This window comes from Cyprinus carpio, chromosome B7 (assembly GCF_018340385.1).
Source record: "Cyprinus carpio isolate SPL01 chromosome B7, ASM1834038v1, whole genome shotgun sequence".
Lineage (NCBI taxonomy): Eukaryota > Metazoa > Chordata > Actinopteri > Cypriniformes > Cyprinidae > Cyprinus > Cyprinus carpio.
In genome coordinates this window covers 8,997,540-9,018,183 of record NC_056603.1, presented here as the reverse complement: position 1 = coordinate 9,018,183, position 20,644 = coordinate 8,997,540, and the positions used below count along the sequence as shown (strand labels likewise).

At 35.3% G+C, this 20,644-nt stretch overlaps 1 protein-coding gene across 3 annotated transcripts in view; it reads right to left on the bottom strand.

The window, feature by feature from the left end:
• Positions 1 to 20,644, bottom strand: part of dock11 (dedicator of cytokinesis 11) — a 64,797-nt gene that overhangs the window by 20,023 nt on the left and 24,130 nt on the right. For 2 of the 3 annotated variants that reach the window (XM_042727093.1, XM_042727091.1), the window contains exons 20-42: positions 20,300 to 20,423; positions 19,995 to 20,116; positions 19,793 to 19,876; positions 19,589 to 19,678; positions 19,365 to 19,486; positions 19,157 to 19,226; positions 18,156 to 18,281; positions 16,559 to 16,630; positions 15,672 to 15,818; positions 14,290 to 14,373; positions 13,510 to 13,621; positions 11,896 to 11,934; positions 9,911 to 10,092; positions 8,216 to 8,329; positions 7,565 to 7,625; positions 7,391 to 7,479; positions 6,226 to 6,340; positions 4,037 to 4,103; positions 3,253 to 3,300; positions 2,913 to 3,055; positions 1,419 to 1,534; positions 1,180 to 1,317; positions 714 to 896 (exon numbers count right to left, since the gene is read on the bottom strand). In XM_042727093.1, coding sequence (XP_042583027.1) covers positions 714 to 896; positions 1,180 to 1,317; positions 1,419 to 1,534; positions 2,913 to 3,055; positions 3,253 to 3,300; positions 4,037 to 4,103; positions 6,226 to 6,340; positions 7,391 to 7,479; positions 7,565 to 7,625; positions 8,216 to 8,329; positions 9,911 to 10,092; positions 11,896 to 11,934; positions 13,510 to 13,621; positions 14,290 to 14,373; positions 15,672 to 15,818; positions 16,559 to 16,630; positions 18,156 to 18,281; positions 19,157 to 19,226; positions 19,365 to 19,486; positions 19,589 to 19,678; positions 19,793 to 19,876; positions 19,995 to 20,116; positions 20,300 to 20,423 — 2,448 coding nt within the window. The remainder of the gene's footprint in view (positions 1 to 713; positions 897 to 1,179; positions 1,318 to 1,418; positions 1,535 to 2,912; positions 3,056 to 3,252; positions 3,301 to 4,036; positions 4,104 to 6,225; positions 6,341 to 7,390; positions 7,480 to 7,564; positions 7,626 to 8,215; positions 8,330 to 9,910; positions 10,093 to 11,895; positions 11,935 to 13,509; positions 13,622 to 14,289; positions 14,374 to 15,671; positions 15,819 to 16,558; positions 16,631 to 18,155; positions 18,282 to 19,156; positions 19,227 to 19,364; positions 19,487 to 19,588; positions 19,679 to 19,792; positions 19,877 to 19,994; positions 20,117 to 20,299; positions 20,424 to 20,644) is intronic. The other variant, XM_042727092.1, reaches the window with a different exon arrangement.

Below are 20,644 nucleotides of genomic sequence, written 5' to 3'. Positions count from 1 at the left end.
GCATCATATAACCCCTTTAAATATTGATCATTCTTTAACTGCTCACTGTACTAGTTTAGCATACTGTCACCCTCTTAGCCTATTATCTCTTTGATCTATTATTTTTGATCATTTAAGAACACTGAAATAATAAAATATGAAACAACAATTAAATTGATTACATTTGATCTATTACTTGATAATTTGCACTTACTATGTTGGGAAAGTTTTTGCAGCAAAAACAGTAATGTGTTATGCTCCTGTTAATACCCATTAAAGCGTCTTACTCATGGACTCAGTGGTGCAAAGCTCATTAATCACCCCTTTTGGGCTTCAAACATGCAGCTTTTCAGTAACCACCCATATTTTTTTAAGTGTTAGGTTACGGTACTCCTCCGTTTTACACAAAACACTTCCCTCGCATCCAAATGATCTTTTACCGCAAAGTACTGTGCAACAGTTGACTTGTGACAAGAAAATATTGAAACGATGGGCCAAGACATGTGCTGATATTCAGTAAGATAGAATGTCTAACATTTACAAAGAACAAAAAGGTTAGATTTGTCATTAGATCTGGCAGGCACACAACTGTTTTCCAAGTAAAATACAGTTGGGGCTCATAACCTGTGCATGTTACAGCTGGAAAATAACGAGGCCAAAAAAACAACAAAAACAAGGACAAGTTCAATAAGGTGAAATAATAGTAATAGATTAATTAGGTGGTTATTATATACCTGTAAGTGCATGCGCAGGAAGCTTTTCCTCTTGGTGTACTCAAAATTGTTCCTCATGAGCAAGTATAGAATTGCAGACGCTTCCCCACGTAGGACACTTAGTTTAGACATACAGCACTTCAAGACTTCATAGCACAGCGAGCCACACAGAGTTACACGGCCCTTAAAAAGGGGAACCTGGAACTAAAATATATAGATCGAGACACAAACACATTCATGTCCAAGTCTTGAAAACATCTCATGCTGTTGCATTTGACAGTTGTGGTCATTCTTTAAACCTATGGTTTACCCAAAATAAATTATATTTCCATTAACATTATCCTTTGTTCCAAACCTGTATGCTACAAATATTTAAAAAAATTTAATAATAAAGCTGCACCGTTTGAATTTGGGTTGGAAACATTGAAAATGAAAATAATTTTCTGAGAGAACTATTCCTCTAGGAAAAGAAATATGTTGATCTTACCTTGATGATAAAGGCTCGCAGAGAGGCAAAGATGTGTTTGATTGCCGTTTCTGATTGTCCGACTTTCAGTAAAGTGAGGTACGTGTCAAAGACCTTCGTCATCAGAGCATTGTGACCATCACTGTCCAGCAGCTGATGCTGTCAAGATCCGTTTATTACATTATCGGTTTGTGGAAGGATCAAGCTTTGGCTTCATTATGAACACTGAGATGAGAATAACTGCAGGTGCTGGTGATTACCTTGAAGCTCTGAGTGAAGAGTGAGAGGACATCCAGCACGGTAAGGCAGGCCTCTGTCGACATATTCCCCTCAAGCAGAGCCTGATGGTTGATCTCTGCTTCTGTGGAACCTCCAGCTGAAATACAAGATTACACAAATGCATGGTAATATTACAGTGCAACGTAAAAACTTTACTCAAAGTTTCAAAAAACCTTTCTTGTTAATATCATAGTCATAATTCTAGATTTAAGAATACAAATTAAATATAGCCACGGTCAAGAAATTAAGGACTATATGGTAAAGGAAACCATTTTTTGATGTTCAAACACACTTTGCTAAACTAACTTGTCATACACTACCACTGAAAGGTTTGGGGCCAGTCATTTTTTTTTTTTTAAGGAGAAAATTTTTACTTTTGTTCAGCAAGGATGCATTAAATTGATCAAAAGTAACATTTACGATGTTACAGAAGATTTCCATTTCAAATAAATCAATTTTGTAGCACTCTCCTCGAAGAATCCTGAAAAAAATATTAAGCATTATTTCAACAAAACGTTAAGCACCAGAACTACTTTCAACATTTATAATATTAATAAAACCAATGGTGTCTCTTGAGCACCAAATTGGCATATTAGAATGATTTCTAAAGGATCGTGTGACACTGAAGACTGGAGTAATGATGCTGAAAATTCAGCTTAGCATCACAGGAATAAATTACATTTAAAAATATACATTTAAAAATAAAAATATAATATTTATTTTATCAAATAAATGCAGCTTTGGTGAGCATAACACACTTATTAAAAAATTACAAACTACAAACTGAGACTTGTGACAATGGAATTTAAAATTTTATGGAAAATTAAGTGACATTACATAAGGTTTTGTTATAATATATGTGACCCTGGACCATAAATCCAGTCTTAAGTGTCAATTTTTCGAAATTGAGATTTATACATCATCTGAAAGCTGAATAAATAAGCTTTGCATTGATGTATGGTTTGTTAGGATCTGAAAAATATTTGACCGAGATACAACTATTAGAAAATCTGGAATCTGAGAGTGCAAAAAAATCTAAATACTGAGAAAATCACCTTTGAATTTGTCCAAATTAATTCTTAACAAAGCATATTACTAATCAAAAATTAAGTTTTGATATATTTATGGTAGGAAATTTACAAAATATCTTCATGGAACATGATCTTTACTTAATATCCTAATGATTTTTGGCATAAAAGAAAAATCAATAATTTTGACCCATACAATGTTTTTTTGGCTATTGCTACAAATATACCCCAGCAACTTAAGACTGGTTTTGTGCTCCAGGGTCACATATTAAATTAGGTAAATTGTTTTTGTTTCGTTTTGTTCATTGCATTACAATATGTTAGGTTTCGTTTTGTTTTGTAGTATAGCATAATATATCATTATAGAATCAGAAAAGCGATGAAAATCATAATGCAATTTGTCACAGAATGAAAGGAAATAGAATAACAGAGGAGTACACCAATTACCCATGTTCAGGGTTAATGAGGTGTCCATAGTGTTAAACTGCTGCAGCTTTGCTTGCATTAGGCTTCCTCGACCTCGCAGCACCGGCATGGTCTGAGACTTCCTCTCAGATGAGAAGAGTTTGGACACCCAGGGCTCCAGGCTTCTAAACAACACACACAAACAAAGCCCTATCGTCCACAACAATGCTAATCTTGATACCACTGCTTATCTGAAAGCACAGGGGCCATGCACAGCAGACAGCGCGTCACAGTTGTGGTTCATGTAAATATGAGTGATCTGAATGTGGTTAATTCTCAAATGGGAAACATGTTGTCGTTGTTGAGTCTCTATCATGCATACCGGCTGATGTTTCGCTTGCCCACATAGCGGAACTGGACTATGCAGATCCTACAGACAGAGAAGACTGAAAAATTAGTATATTATGTGACAGAAATCCAAATAAATATTAAAGAGAGATTTGCTTTCTGGCAATATTTACTTTCTGGCAATAAACTTCTATATTTTCCTCCTGTCTTCAGGTCCGGAAACTCAGATTAAGTCCTGAAACATTCCGCAAGTGTGCAGTTTCTTCCAGCAACACCAGCTGGATTTTACATTTTGTCAGAACAAAATTCTGAAAGCAACACTGTGTGCTGCATTCTCAGCCGTTAAACAATTTATTTTTATTCCAATGTGCATTCATTTAATCAAGAGACAGCAAAGACTTTTACATTGCTGTTCTTTTAAACTTTATATTTATTAAGGAATCATGAAAAACGTGTCACTGTTTACACAAAAATATTAAGCAGCACAACTGTTTTCAGCTTTGATAATGAGAAGAAATGTTTCTTTAGCAGCAAATCGGCATGTTAGAATGATTTCTGTGACACTGAAGACTGGAGTAATGATACTGAAATATCACAGGAATAAATTACATTTGAAAACACATTAAAATAGAAAATAGTTTTTTTTTCTTTAATTGTACTAATATTTTATTTTTGATCCAATAAATGCAGCCTTGGTGAGCAAACAAGACTTTTCAGTGTTTTACCATCTCATTGTGTACACAAAGACACATGAATAATTAGATCAGCACCGGTCAGACAAGTACAACACCTCATGGGAAACTTAGTACGTCACTCACTCGAGCAGACTGAGGAAGTTCATGACATCTTGGGGATTGACTTTAGACCAGTAGGCCAGTAGAGTATCTACAGGAAGACATTGAGTAACATACAAGCAGAAGCATTAGTGCAATATAGCTCTTATAACCCTTCCTGTTCACAGTGACATTCTCAAGATTAATGGACAACCACAGATCTCACAGGGTTCCCACGGGGATGTCAAAACTTCTCCAGGCCGTCAAAACTCCTTAGACCCCACGTTATATCCAACAACTTTTCCAATCGCTATACTAACTTCCTCCACTGAACTCTCTAAACAAACTGGTACTTTAAGTCCATGTTGGCGAGTTAAAGGGTTACTCCATCCCAAAATGAACATTTTGTCATTAATCACTTACCCCCATGTCATTCCAAACCCGTAAAAGCTTTGTTCGTCTTTGGAACACAATTTAAGATATTTTTGGATGAAAACCGGGAGGCTTGTGACTGTCCCATAGACTGCCAAATAAATAACAGTGTCAAGGTCCAGAAAAGTATCAAAAGCATCATCAGAATAGTCCATCTACCATCAGTGATTCAACCGTAACATTATGAAGCAACGCGAATACTTTTTGTTCACAAAGAAAACAAAAATAACAACTCTATTCAACAATTCCTCTCCTCTGTGTCTCTCCAAATCAGCGTAGCGCCATTTTGACAAATCTGACTAGTATGCAGCTGGTGCACGCTCTTCTGTGCCAGCCGTGCTGTGCTGATGCGCTGTTTGCTTTCAAACCAAAGTGTAAATACACGTAAAAAACGTATCCCTGTGGTGCGGCTGACAGAAGAGTGTACGCCATCTGTGTACTAGTCAGATTTGTCAAAATGCCACTACGCTGATTTGGAGAGACACAGGAGAGGAATTGTTGAATAAAGTCGTTATTTTTGTTTTCTTCATGTACAAAAGGTATTCTCGTCGCTTCATAATGTTACGATTGAACCACTGATGGCAGATGGAGTATTCTGACGATGCTTTTCATACTTTCCGGGATCTTGACACTGTTATTTATTTGGCAGTCTATGAGACAGTCACAAGCCTCCCGGTTTTCATCCAAAATATCTTAAATTGTGTTCTGAAGATGAACAAAGCTTTTACGGGTTTGGAACGACATGGGGGTAAGTGATTAATGACAAAATTTTCATTTTGGGATGGAGTAACCCTTTAATAATGGCAGTGAATGGGGTTTAAGATTTTTAAATCCAATAAAAGTGTATCCATCCATCATAAAAAGTGCACTACAAGGCTCCAGAGGATTAATAAAGGCCTTGTGAATGAGATTTGATGCGTTTTTGGGCCGTTTTTGCATATTTAAAACTATAAAAACTTAATCTCTTGCTTCCGTTAACTGCCGTATGCACAAAAGAGTGGCATCCAGCGGATGACGCAAGACGTAGCGTAAGCTCCGGTGAGAATATGCTAGTCTCGTAAGAAAAAAGTTTTGTTCACAGCAAAGGAAAACCAGTCTCCTCTTCGTTAATATTGAAATCGTCCAACACTTTCCTTTACAAATTCGTGACCAGTGTTATGTTTTGCTCTCTCCACTGCGTTTCTGCATTTGTCACTTCCACGTTCGTGAAGTCAAGTCACCTTTATTTATAAAGCGCTTTTAACAATACAGATAGTGTCAAAGCACTTCACAGTATTAAATAGGAAAACAGTGTGTCAATAATGCACAAGGACAATAGTAAACACTCAATTTTCAGTTAAAGACAGCTCATCATTGAATTCAGTGATGTCATCATCCAGCTCAGTTCAAATAATATCTGTGCAAAAAAGTTAAGTGTCCCCAACTAAGCAAGCCAGAGGCGACAGTGGCAAGTAGGGCTGCATGATAAATCGCATGTGATTGTCATGCATCTCGTCAGTAAAGCTGGTTCTGTGATTAGTAGTAAATCTCCATCATGTGCTTTCAGATGGAGCGGCATCTGTATAAATAAAGGTGACAGTGTGAATAGTGCTTGTATGTCCCAATGCTGTGGGTGGTTGATAGTGTGCTTCTTGTCTTTGGTGTCTAAGTGGTGTCTAAGGCATCTCTTTGGGTGCCTGGCTGGTTGCTAAGTCATTCTAGGTGGTTTCTAGGGCATTAGTTGGTTCCCTGGCTGGCTGCAAAGGCTACAATGATGGCTATAATTCTGATGGTGTTTTATGATGATAATAAAGTGTGCTTACCATCTGACAAAGTTCTTACAATATGCAGGAAACACAGGAGCAGCCCTCTGATCTCATACTGCCCCAAACGGCCAGCGGCGGGTACATTGCTCATAGTGGAACTGCGCCTGTGTAACTGAGCAGAAATGGGAAAAAATATATAAAAATGATGCATGATTTGTGTAATGTTTAATAAGGTAACCTGCAATGTTGGGGAAATATAATGAAAAACTTTTTTTCCTTCAATGAGTAATGCAATGCTTGTTAAATTTATACGATAAAAAATTTTTGTAAAAAAAAAAAAAACGTTAATGCATGTTACTGCATATTTATTTGATTAACTGACAAACAACTGCAAACTTGTCCCTTCCACATTAATGGGTATATATTTAGACACGTATACACTGTAATAGTTAGGGGAAAAAAAGTTAATTATATTTTAAAGTTTTCCAAAATATTATTTGTTGTAGACAAAAATGGTGCATGAGAAAAACAACAAAATATATTAAACTGTATAAATTCTAGTAAGTAAATTACATAATTTTATATATTATAAACTACTTAGCATAAGTTTGGGGTTGGCAAGATGTTTTAATGCTCACCAAAGCTGCATTTATTGGATCAAAAATACAGTAAAAACTGTGATATATTGAAATTTATACAAATTTAAAATAACTGTTTTCATTAATATAATTTGAAATCCTGTAATGGCAAAGCTGAATTTTCAGCATCATTACTCCAGTCTTCAGGGTCACATGATCCTTCAGAAATCATTCTAATTTTCCGATTTGGCACTCAAGAAACATTTCTTATTATCCTCACTGATGAAAACTGTTTTACCAATAATATGTTTTGTTAAAACTGTGCTTTATTTTTTTTTTTCAGAATAAATGAAACTCAAAAGAACAGCATTTATTTGAAATAGAAATCTTTTGTAACATTCTAGATGTCTTTATCGTCACTTTAATGCATTCTTGGTAAATAAACATTAATTTTTGAACAGTAGTGTATATATAAAGAGTGAGAACAAGTATTCTCCTGTGTTCATTTCTTTAAAAACTAACCATGTAATATAATTAATTATTTTTTGTTATATTGAGTCACACAACATTGTAACGTTACTTTTAAAAGTAACATTCCCCAACACTGGCCACCTGTAGTGAAATCACAGCTGTCTCTGTTTCACCTCATTGATGTCTGGAGTGCCAGGATCTCCATACACAGAGCCTCTGGACTCTCCTTTCCTAACGTGTCCATTCTGGGTGATGACACCAGCTGTGAAACACATAAACACAGACAACTGTATGCATACTGTCCTGTGTGCGTCTGTTACTTATAACACTGTTACTTTGATACTCACTAGGTTCCTTATCAACAATTGTGCTGCTCCTGCGGCTGTCCACTGACAAATCATCCCGGTACTAAAGCAGCATAGGAAAACAGGAAGTGCTTATCCGACTGCTGATAAAGAACTTGCAAGGTTAACATTTGCACTAGGACATGGCATTTAAATGTAGCACTCTCATGTCTCGAGTTACAACAGTGCAAAAGTAAAGCGAATCAGCAAATACTGAAACAACATACACACAACTCACAATGCTGTCAGAAGAATACAGCTAAAAAAAGGAAAACAACTTGTCCATCTGTAAACTCGAAGACAGCACATGTTTGTTTTTTTGGACTGTTTCAGATTATACTTCTAATTCTGTACAACTAAAAATAACATTATGCTAAATATCCATTTAAAAGGAATCACATTTGAGAGTTCAATGAGAGTGGTTTTTCACTCCACAGTCTGTTTCTGTTAAGACAACAATGAAATATCAACAAAGCCTGTTAATATTTTCTAAATGCCTCTGATTTGTCTTATCTTTTTGGACTGACATATGAGAAGTTTCAATGGAGTTTCAATTTTGATTAAGCAATATGCATTTCATAAAATATTGATTGCACAAAACAGATGAAGACTGAGTTATTGTAGATCATAGATAACAGAGAAATGCATGTTTACCGTGAGGCCGAGGCCATTTCTGCAGAGTTGCCCCGGGCTGTTCATATGACTCAGGTTCTGGTAGAGCAGCTCAAAGAGTGGCAGGTACAGCAGACAGATGCGGGCCTGCTGATTCTGTCACGAGATGAAAGAAAAATTAATGATTCTGAAACACCGTAGCAGAAAGAACGGTCACTAGCCATTGACTGCAGCCAAAAGAGACTTTATATAAGTGTTTGTTTTACTGTGCATATTTCATTTATGCTTCCATGATTTTAATAATGTATAAACAAACAAAAAATGCTACAATACACAATAATTCAAACAATAATATTGTTATATTACACGAAAATCTTAAAAAATTCATGTGGTCATAGCTAAAATGGTTGGCAGGGTGTCAAAATAAGGTCCAAGTCAAAATAAGTCTCTATCAGTGTCGTTACCGTTAACCATAAAACTATTACAAATATTTTTGTCAACTCAAATAAAGCTGGAATGAAGCAAAATCGAAATATTAGAATAAAAAAATTAACCTTAAAAAGCTTAAGCAAATGAAATGTTGCTTGAGAACTTAACTACATTTAAGTTGAATTACTAAATATACTCAAATGAAAAATATAAAAAAATAAATATAATAATAATAATAATATGTCAAAAGCAAATAAAATAAATCGAAAATAAAAGCTCATTTAAAATAATGGTATACAAAAAATAACAAAATTAACAATTTTCTTTATGATATTCTCTAAATGATATTGCAAATAACACTAGTCTGTAAATGAAAGGAATAGCATTTGGAACGAAGTGATAAAATTTGCATAGAGCTATAATAAAATCCCTCACCTCGGCATTATCAAGCACCACTTAAACAGAACTAGACTAAAGACTAAACCTAAACTTCTAAGACTTCTAGGAAATATTCTTGGAATGACCTGTCCCATATCTTTTTAAGAAAATGAACAGCATTTTTGTCATTTTTTGTTATGCTGTTTATACAGTTAAGCATATTTCATATAGAAACAGAATCAGAACACAGAATCTGCTTAAAACTAAACTACATCAGCTTCTGATGTTCACTGTCTTCTGGAAATGATCCCAAGTTTATCCCAGAGGTTGATGCACCTGTAGCTGACTCACAATGTTGTTTAGAGCAAACAGATCACAGTGGCTTCTCAAGAAATGCGATTGCAGCAGGAGCTTGATTGCCATGTCTGTGCCAACGATCTGGAACTTAGATCTGGACTCATTGAATCTTGCATTTGCATAACAGACAGATGTCTGTTCTGGGATGAATGCAAACACAATGTGCAGCAGTTATTAACTATGGCGACAACAGTACGGCCATAACTGGAGGATTTCTTTGCATTGTTGTCGGCCACTTTATTTGATAAAAGATAAAATGCAAAACCACGAATTTCAATAACATCGACCTGCTTATGCACTGGGGTCATCTCAATCTCCTGCATACCTGTGCATGATGCATAGAAAAGTTTAACTACAATTATTTGTGGTGCTTAGTTTTAATTAATATATTACTACATTTACTTGAATTCAATCTGGTATTTAATTTATTACCGTGGGCTTTTAATACACAAAACATCCAAATAGACAGATAGCAGACAAATGTTAATGACAACTGTCTATTTAGCAGCAGGGACAGGAATTGCCCTGTCCTTTCTGAAACAATGCATATGTTTGTACAACTATGTCATTTACCTTAAAAGCATTGTATCTGTCATCCATGGCGTGTTTGATCATGAGGTTCTTGAGTGCAGCTACAGCCAGCTGTCTGATCTCCGGGCAGCCCTGGAGTCCATCAGCAACCTCTCGTAGAAGCAGTCCCACCAGGAAATGGTTTTTGCAGTAATCCTCGGTCAGGCTGTACTCCAAACTCTGATCTGAAACACATTATTTCAGGGTCAGCGTTGTTCTGTACTTGTAATATTTAATTGTTGCATTTACAGTGTTATGAGTGTTTTTGCAATCTGTGTGGCCTTTTATTAAAAGTAACAAGCAACACTTTTATTTCATGCATCCTATAGACGCAGTACTTTTAAAGATGCATATATGCAAATGGTGCTTAACATACAGGTGTAACAGGTAAGGCTCCTGTGTTAAGTCACTGACATTTGTGATAGTGAAAGGCATCCAAATGAAAAGACAGTGTCTACATGGCTGACTACTTTCAAATGCTTTCTGAAAGCAGACTTCACTGCATTCCAGACATCAAACGACAATAGAAACAGAAACTAAAGAGTGACAGAAAAACCTTGTGCTTAAAGTGAAAGCATTTTTATTATTATTATGATTATTATTATTGAAAATAGATCATGCAATTATAAATAGCCTTCTTTGGCATTAACACAGAAATCCCGATGATAAACTTTTCCCCTAATGACAAGTAGTTGTTCACGTACAATTGAAAATTCTGTCAATTTTTACTCACCCTCATGTTGCTTTAGATATGCATGCTGTTATTCAATCCATGAAATGCAAAAGGAGAATATTGGAAGAATCTTCTCAAAGTGAAAATTGGGTCAGTGCACAAACCGTTGAGCCGTTTCTTTTTAAACTGGACTAAATGAATCAAATTTCAATTCACTGATTCCATGATTCAGCCTCAGCGAAGAGGAAGATTTTAAGTCTTTTCCTCACACAAAGATGTTACATAACATACACTACCATTCAGAAGACTTTTGCTTTTTTGCATCAAATATGAGAGTAAAGACTTTAATCATTTTACAAAAGATTTATATTTCACACAAATGCTGTCCTTTTGAATTTTCCATTCATCAAAGGATTCATCCTGAAAATGTATCATGGTTTCTACAAAATTAAGTGTTTTCAACATTTTTTTTTTTGAGCAGATATCAGCATATCAGAATGATTTCTGAAGGATCATGTGACACTGAAGACTGGAGTCATGATGCTGAAAATTCAGCTTTTGCATTAAAGTGAATGAATTAAATTTGAAGATTTTAGATTCAAATAGAAAATAGTTACTTTAAACTGCAAAATATTTCAAAATATTACTGTGATCAAATAAATGCAACCTCGTGAGTAAAAGAGACTTCTTTTGAATCCTTAAACTTTTGATTAGGTCATTGTGAACACTTAATGAATGGAAAATGCTAATGAAATACTGAAAAAAAGTCATTTGTTTTGGAAAAGCATGAAGGTGAGTAAATGATGAAACGTCTTGAAAAACAAGTACTTTTGTATTCCCTGTAATCTGAATTGAAACCAAAAGAGCCAGATTTCCTCACATTTTTCTTATAACAACAAGTAATAAAAATCAGGCTACAACAAATGCACACAAGATGTTTCCGCACTCATTCTGCATGTGCAGTTTTACACAGTTAAAAAGGGCAAGTGAGGACAGGGCAAGACAGACAAATACAGGATATGCTTCATTACAGCAACCAACATCTCAGGTAGCGTGAAAACACTGCCCTTTTAATTTCTGTTTTGTAAAATCATCTCAATAATCCTCTGACAATACACATTTAGTCATTGAATTTCATCAGAGCATAGCAAATAGGTTGTGCTTGGTGACAGAAAAAGCTAAGGCCTCAACCTGAAGTGTCAAATGCAGTTAGACAGTGATTGATGAGTAATGCAGGAGCACAGCAAGGCAATTAGTGGGCTTGTCGGGGTGATTATCTGGCGACTGGAAGTGAGTTAGCGTCGGCATCACCTACCTACGACACCGAAACACTCCGCCGCGTACGAAATAAAATCTGAAATAATGAATAAAGGAAGCAATCATGCAGGATTGCCATTATCAGTGGTTGGGAGTGAAGCTGTGAGGGTGTGTGGTTGTGTCTGAAATGAAAGAGTGCTCACTAATGGATACTGCACACAATATTTATTTGATTATTTTTTTTAAATGGATTTTAAATGGTTAATTAATGCATTAAATTGATCAAAAGTGTGCAATTTAAAGGAACTGTTTTCTAATTATATTTCACAATATCACTGTTTTGTGGACATTAAAAAAAAAAAAAAAAAAACTCAGCGACCTTTTAAAGGTGTGTATGATATAAATACATGTTTGCATCTTTGTGTGAATATGTATATTAGTTTCACAAACTACAGGAAATTCACAGTGAATATTATATTTTTCCACCATGTTTTTTGACTACATAAAAGCCATTTATTTATCTCTGATTGATCAATGATATGCATTAGCTGTGAAAATCTTATCTTTTGCGGTTATGGCCACTAGAAACTAGGCATGATGAAAAAGCGGCAGAACTCATTAGCTACCAGCAGCATTTCTTCCATTGAAAATGAACCAGTAAAACTTCATCTTAGCCATCACAGGAATAAATTACATTTTAAAATATATTAACATAGAATCCAGTGAAATAACATTTCACAACATTCCCATTTATACAGTATTTTGATCAAAAAAATGCAGCCCAGTGAGCATAAGAGTCTTTCAAAACCATAAAACCATACTGATGCCAGATTTTGTAAAGGTAGTGTACATACTGTGCACAGTATACATCATTTACAGTGCACATATGTGTAGTACAGTAGTATGTTTATCCTGGGTCTAAATGAAAAGAATGAGAGATCATATGTGACTCTGGACCACAAAACCAGTCTTAAGTGTCAATTTTTGGAAATTGAGATGTATACATCCTGAATAAATAAGCTTTCCATTGATGTATGGTTTATTAGGATCAGACAATATTTGGCCGAGAGACAACTATTTGAAAATCTGGAATCTGAGGGTGCAAAAAAAAATAAAAAATAAAAATATTGAGAAAATCGCTTTTAATGTTGTCCAAATGAATTCTTAGCAATGCATATTAGTAATAAAAAATTAAGTTTTAATATATTTACAGTAGGAAATTTACAAAATATATTCATGGAACATGATCTTTACTTAATATCCTAATGATTTTTGGCATAAAAGAAAAATCTATCATTTTGACCCATACAATGTTTTTTTGGCTGTTGATGAAAATATACCCCAGCGACTTAAGACTGCTTTTGTGCTCCAGGGTCACATATTATCTGAACTTCATTTGAACGACAGCCAATAAATTTGTTATAACTGAACTCGTCAAATCCAGTGTTTAGGGGGATTCATGCCTAAAATTATATGTTAAGCTTGACTGTCATCACGCCCATTTCGTGACACTTAAATCCTTGCATAGCTGGGTTTTCAGGTTCACGTTACATGGCATAAGGAATGGTGCTGCTAGCAGATCTTAAAGTGGTGAAGTTGTTAGAGTGGGATGGAGGGGAGGATGAAGGCGAGAAAAGCCATGGAAAGATAGGTGGGGGGTGGAGAGACCTACCCTGGACTCGCTGCAGCTTAGTTCGGCCAAATGCCATGGGCAGGTTTAGAGGAATGTAGTGCTCGTGGTTGCAAACCGTCATGAGGAAATTAAACTTCATCTCTGTGAGCACCTGTAAACATTGCACAGAAAAGTGATGAATGAGATGTTGGAGAAACTGATTCAGAGATAAAAACAGATTTATTGCAAAATCGTATCTGCACAAGTTGTGACAAGCTACGTTCATGTTTTAATTCACATCCGAGTTCAGCGACGGAGACATCAACTCTTGTTATTAAGGAACAGTTACAGCGATTACAAATTGGGAAGTATAATATCAAAACTGTTGTTGTTTTATTGTAATGTATTATTTATTTATTTATTTCAAATTCTACAACATTGCAATGTACAGCATGAATTAGTTTTTAAAAACATCATTTATCTAAAGGTCAGCTAAGGTAATCTAAATGTAATCACAGGTGGAAATAAGCATGCACAATTAAATATCCAATATAAAGTTATACTGACAAATTTAAAAAAAAGAGTCTAATTAATATCTCTCTATTTATATCATGCATGCCAGACATTTTTGTGATTATCAGCTATCATTTTTACAGTGCATAATGAAAATACATAATTATTAAATATAGCAGAATTAAAATCTAAAACTCTCTAATGTTACCTTGAAGAACACCAGGTAGAAAAAAAATAAAAAGTACACAGATTAATATTAATAACCTACTGAATAAATGTGAGTTGTATTGCTTTGAGCATGTAATGCAGTTGAACTGTGCTGCCTACCTTTGGATCTTTCAGGCTGAAGCCACACACGTAATCATTTATCAAGCTGAAAGCAAATCCTCGGTTCATGAACGTAAGGCAGCGCTGTGCAGGAGGAGAGTTTCAATCACAACAATGTAATGCCACACAATGAGTTTATGTGAAAAAATAATAATCATCAAGAGTGAAGTGCAATTAAACTTAAACATACTATATATGAACAACTAAATTTGTTTGACAGTGAGGAGAAAGAGGAGCAGGTTTAAGTTTGCTTCAGAGTCTTCAGTGTAGGCCAGACATTTAGTCGAATCAAGCTGGGCTTAATGACAGATCCAGTAGTCACTACTGCTACCAGAAAAACTACAAAAACATTTACATCATAACACACTCTTCTGGTGACCAAACCCAAATGTTGAAACACTTCAAATTACAGCTATTACTAGATAAAATCACTGACTGCAGCTTATCGCTCCAGGAGATGTGAAGGTTAATATCAGTATTATTGTTATCTCTTCAGTTTAATTATTATAGTGAATGGCATTTGAAAGGTTAAAGATTAAACTATAATTGCAGAATAATCAAACGCGCTTGTGCAACTTGTGTTTTTTTTTTTTTGAGCATGTAGACAATGCAATTCAAACAATTCAACTGAAATGACAAAAAAAAAAGATTAAAATAAAATATTAAACTTTGTCACGGCTAAAAAAAAATATTACATTTGCTGTACTTTATGCAACTAATATACATATTCAGATAACCTTTCAAAAGTTTGAGGTCAGTGAGATTTTTTTAAATGCCAACTTACTTGATCAAAATGGCAGAAAAACTGTGATATTGTGAAACGTTATTAGAAAACAGTTACTTTAAATCCTATTTAATCCTGTGATGATAAACCTGAATTTTCAGCATCATTACTCCAGTCTTCAGTGTCACACGATCCTTCAGAAATCAGTCTAATATGCTTATCTGCTGCTTTAGAAATGTTGTTTTTTATTATTATTATCAATGTTAAAAACACTTCTGCTGCTTACTGTTTTTGTGGAAATGGTGATATATTTTACACAGGATTCTTTGATTAACAAAGTGCAAAATATACTGCAATCATTTAAAAATGTCTAAATGTATATAAATGTCTTTACTGTCACCTTTAATCCATTTAATACAACCTTGCTAAACAAAAACACTGATTTCTTATTAATAAAATAGATGTATTTAATTTTAAAATACCCAAATTTTTGAAATTAAAACTTTAAGGAGGTTTTAAAGAGTTGGGCCTAGCCTAGATGCACTAAGTTAGGTCACACGATCCTTCAAAAATCATTCTAATATGCTGATTTGTGCTCAAGACACATGTCTTACAGTTGTGCTGTAAAGAGTTAGGCCCGATCTTATCAAGGCCTCACCTTGATGAAGCAGGCCAGGCTAAAGTTGACGCAGCGGGCCTCCTCTGGGATCTCCTCATAGCGGATGGTGATGTGAGGCATGATGGACAACAGTAGCGACTGCAGCGCTTGGTGGAACGATTCTGGAAACCTCTGCGCTCGAGGCATCTGTAGGAAATGTACAGTAGGTGGTTTCACATTCTTAACTGTCACATAGCAATGCTATGAGTACTACATTGTTGGTAATGGTCATTTGTAAGTAAAGTAGGATTTTATCTGAATTCATTTCAGCAGTCAATACCCCAGATAATCTAACCACACGGAAGTCCGATTTTAACAACTGAGAAAAGGGGTTTTCTTTTTTGTGTATATGTGTGTGTGTGTGTGTGTGTGTGTGTGTGTGTGTCATGCAATCTGTTGTGCTGAAGGCAGGTTTGAACAACAGACAGTACACACCAGCCTTTAAATGACATACATGAGTCACGGATTCAGGTATGCAAAGAGGATTCAGTGGCGTGTCAAATAGGTCTGAACATGTTTGGAACGGACTGACAGAAAGTTGAAACTGTTAAACAGTCATTGTACATGCAAAAGGCAACCTTGTGTCAATACTACAGTACAGCCCAGCTTTGTTTATGAGTTTAAAGGGTGTGTTTCTTCCCAGATACCTTGATCATGCACACTTTTGAAGAACGAGGAAGCTAACTGCATTCTGTGTACAAAAGTCAAAAGTGGAAAGCAACATCCTGCTCGACAGCCCAGGATTATTTACATCCAGCTATGTTTTACTGTAGATGATACATAAGAAAAGGAAGGGGAAAGGAAAGGCCTATACATTCCTCTAATTGATTTTGAAGTTTCTTTGAAATTACTTTAAAGTGTAAACCATGGGAATGGATTATACTAACTTTCATTCTGTTGCCGTCCAGGAGGTATTGTGCCATTGACTTGGCCACGGTCTCAAAGAAGAACCATGAATACTGTAACACAAGACAGAAAGAAACAGGATTTAATAACAATAATAGCACAGATGAATGTCATAAATGTGTGCCAATACATAAACCCTTAAAATATATACAGATACTGAAGCCATATTACACATACACATTACCATTCAAAAGCCTGAGGTCAGTAAAAACAGAAATTTGGTGTTAAAATAAAATATTCTTTTTTAATATATTTTCAAATGTCATTTATTCCTGTGATGCCAAAGCTAAATTTTCATCAGCCAGTCTTCAGTGTCACATGATCCTTATTTCTAATATGCTTATTCTGTGCTCAAAAAAAAAAAAAAAATCCTCTTTATTATCAATCATACATTTTTTTTTAGGATTCTTTGATGAATAGAAAATTCAAAAGAACAGCATTTATTTGAAATATATTATAAATGTCTTTACGGTCACTTGTGATTCATTTAATGCATCTCTGCTTGCTAAATAAAAGCATCAATGTCTTTCAAAGAACAAACAAATAAAATCAGTAACCCCAACATTTTGAACAATAATGTAACATGCAATCTAAAATAATACTACACTAATATTAATATTAATGTATACCATATTATATCACAGGAATGTGAACGTGTGCCACTATATATGAATTTTAAATATACACATAAATGTACACTATACCGCAACATAATGACAAAAGTAAAACAAAGTGAAAGTGAACTGTCAAGCTGAAACAATGGACTTATTATTCTACTACCACACTACGATACGATCTCTGACTCCAGCCAAAGTCAAACCAGTATTCTGTTATCAAATTCTGTGAAAGCAAGTTCACTCAAACCTAGTTCTAAGAGAGCGTTGACAACTGAATTCCAAGAAAATGTGTTCTTGGACATGGTTATGTAAAGACTCTAAGGAGACACAAAGTCTATATGAAATGAGGTGGTTACACTGAATTTAATACACTGAGAACGTTCCAGTGGTACAGTCATATGTGACCCTGGAGCACAAAACCAGTCATAAGGGTCAATTTTTTGAAATTGAGGTTTATACGTCATCTGAAAGCTGAATACATAAGCTTCACATTGATGTATGGTTTGTTATGATAGGACTATATTTGGCTGAGATACAACTATTTGAAAATCTGGAATCTGAGAGTGCAAAAAAATCAAAATATTGAGAAAATCACCTTTAAAGTTGTCCAAATGAAGTTCTTAACAATGCATATTACTAATCAAAAATTAAGATTTTATATATTTACAGTGGGAAAATTACAAAATATCTCCATGGAACATGATCTTTACTCAATATCTACAATGTATTTTTGGCTATTGCTACAAATATACCCCAGCGACTTAAGACTGCTTTTGTGCTCCAGGATCACATATTATTTGGGTGTATTATTTTTGGAACAACCCACCAATTCCTCATAAGTGACTTGGACAATGAACCCCATTTCTGAAGTAAATCAACAAGATAGAAAATAAACACACCAGCGCCATCTGCTGTGCAAAAAGAGTAGATCATATTCACCATAGCCGAAAGGTTTTGTCACCTTGAGGAGTTTGTTGCAGGTGTTGAAGTCTGCAGTTTGTTTGAGGATGACAGTCACTGCTGTAGCCAAAACTTCATGTGTCGTCACCGAGTTTGCTGAAGTTGCGTTGTTGATCCGAAACACGTACTGCAAAATAAAATATTGGTTTTATTTACACTTTTTAAAAAGAAAAGCCAGCAAAGCTCCTAAACAAAAGTTATTGTGATATCAGTCACATTAAAAATACAAAAATAGGTGCAAATTTAAATTTGCAACAAATCAATATTTGTGTGACTAAATTAATAAAAATAACTAAATATATTTGGTCAAAATCCCATGTTATAAAAGATGAAGTGCTATGCATGCTATTCAAGACAATATTGGCTGATTTGCGGCAATGCTGACCTAAAACGCAAAATGTTTGCGCTTTCTCTCTTCACCGTTCACACATCTCAGACCTCAAACACTTAAAATATGATCCTTTTAGACATGTTAAGACCGTAATCAGTCTGTAATCAATAATCAGTCTTACTTTTCCAATACAAATAAGACCAATCTGCCTGAATTTAAAAAGTTACGACCAGTCTCGAAGATAAAAATTAAGATGACTAACTTTTTAAGACTAGTCTAAACATTTTATGCAATTATGCAACCGGCATAATTATTTACCCTTGTAAGATCACAAGTACCCTTGTCACAAGTACCCCCCATAAAAAACACTTTCTCATTGGATCTAAGCAAATCTCATAGGTGACCTATTTTGATCTCAAAATAGTGATTTGTCACTGAAAGGTGAGGAGTTTGCATCTATGAAAGCAATTGTTAATTGGTTATTAGACTAATAATTAATTAAACTAAAAATTAGTAAGTACTTCATTAGTTTTTAACTTATTCTTATTTCTTATATTATTATTCTTTTAAACTAAAATTGCTTTTGCACCTGGCTTTTAATATGGTCCAATGTGGTCCAATCACCAAATACATGGCAAGGCCAGGTTTATCAGACAGCCTTAATGTAGTACCTTCAGAAACATGCGCAGGTAATGTTCCAGACCCTCCTCATGACACTGAGACACTATGTGAATGATTACCCTGAGACAAACAGAGGCACATCAGTAATGTGACGCTTCACATACACTTTAAATCACATAAAAAAGATCATATAATATTCACTGGCCAGAAATACAGAAGTTCTGTCTTTCCGAGAAGACAAATAAAGTGTTAAATCACCGTGTGGAGTTGACAGCAATATCTTGACTCTCTTTGCTTGCCATAGTGAGGACTTCGAAGAGCTGAACGAGCACCGTAGGAAGGAACTTGATGATGACCTGAGTCTCTACTGCATGTAGGCACTTGGAAATGAGACAGGAATACAAAAGAGGTTATGTGACACTGTAGTCTGGAGTAATGGCTGCTGAAAATTCAGAGGAATAAAGAACATTTCGGTTTTCAACCTTTAGGTACTTGACGAGTTCGGCAGGACTGCCCTGTGACGCTGACTTCATCAGCTGGCAATACTGGAAGAAATTGTGGAGGTGCAAATCCTGGATGGACGAGGGTTATTAGATTTAATGCTTTTTTGTTTTACAAAACATGTCATTACTCTCTGTTCACTACAATGGAATTCGGCTGAACAATCTACAATCAGATCAACATACCTGAGTGTAAATTGTTGATGCTACATATGCTCGCACTTTAAATAACGGTTTGGCATTCTCCACCCATTTGATGTATGGACAACACTGCAAAACAACACAATCAAATCAATCAATCCCACCAGCCTAACCAAGCAACCAATCACTAACCCAACCAACAAACAATGACGTTTCAGCGTTAGCGTTGCTGAAAGTAAGACTTCACCTTCTCAGAGTCTTGGCTTTTGTCAAACATGTAACCAGCTGGTAGATTAGCAGACACAGGAAGCTGTAGCTCTGAGGACTGTATTCTGCCATCCTTTAATAAAGGAGCCCAGGAGTAACCCACTGTAGAGAGCAAAAGTTAAAGGTATATTCCTTACACACACACACACACAGAACCATTCGGTCGTATGCAGCCGGTCAGTAAGATTTTTCGAAGTCGTCTCTTGTGCACACAAAGGAATTTATTAAGAATACTGTGAAAACTTCAAAGTATATAGTGCATGCAATACACGAGCACACACTCACCCAGTGTTTCCACTCCATCCCGTTTCTTGGTGGCGGTTTTGTTGCCAAGCTCACAGCTTATGTGGTAGAAAGTAAAGAGAACATGATGCTTCTCATGGACATGAACAGGAAGCTCGATTTTAATCTGTGACAGAAATGAAAATATTTGAACATTAGTGAAATCTTTACCAGTTCTGTTTTTTATAAGCCTAATTATGACGCATAAAAACAGTACATGACAATGTAAACATGCCATTGTGATTAGTTTCAACCAAACAGACTGAGTACGTGACAGATCTTTTGGTTTTTGCTGAACTGCTCCTTTAAGGCTCACCAGCTGATGACATCATTAGACTCAGTCCAGCA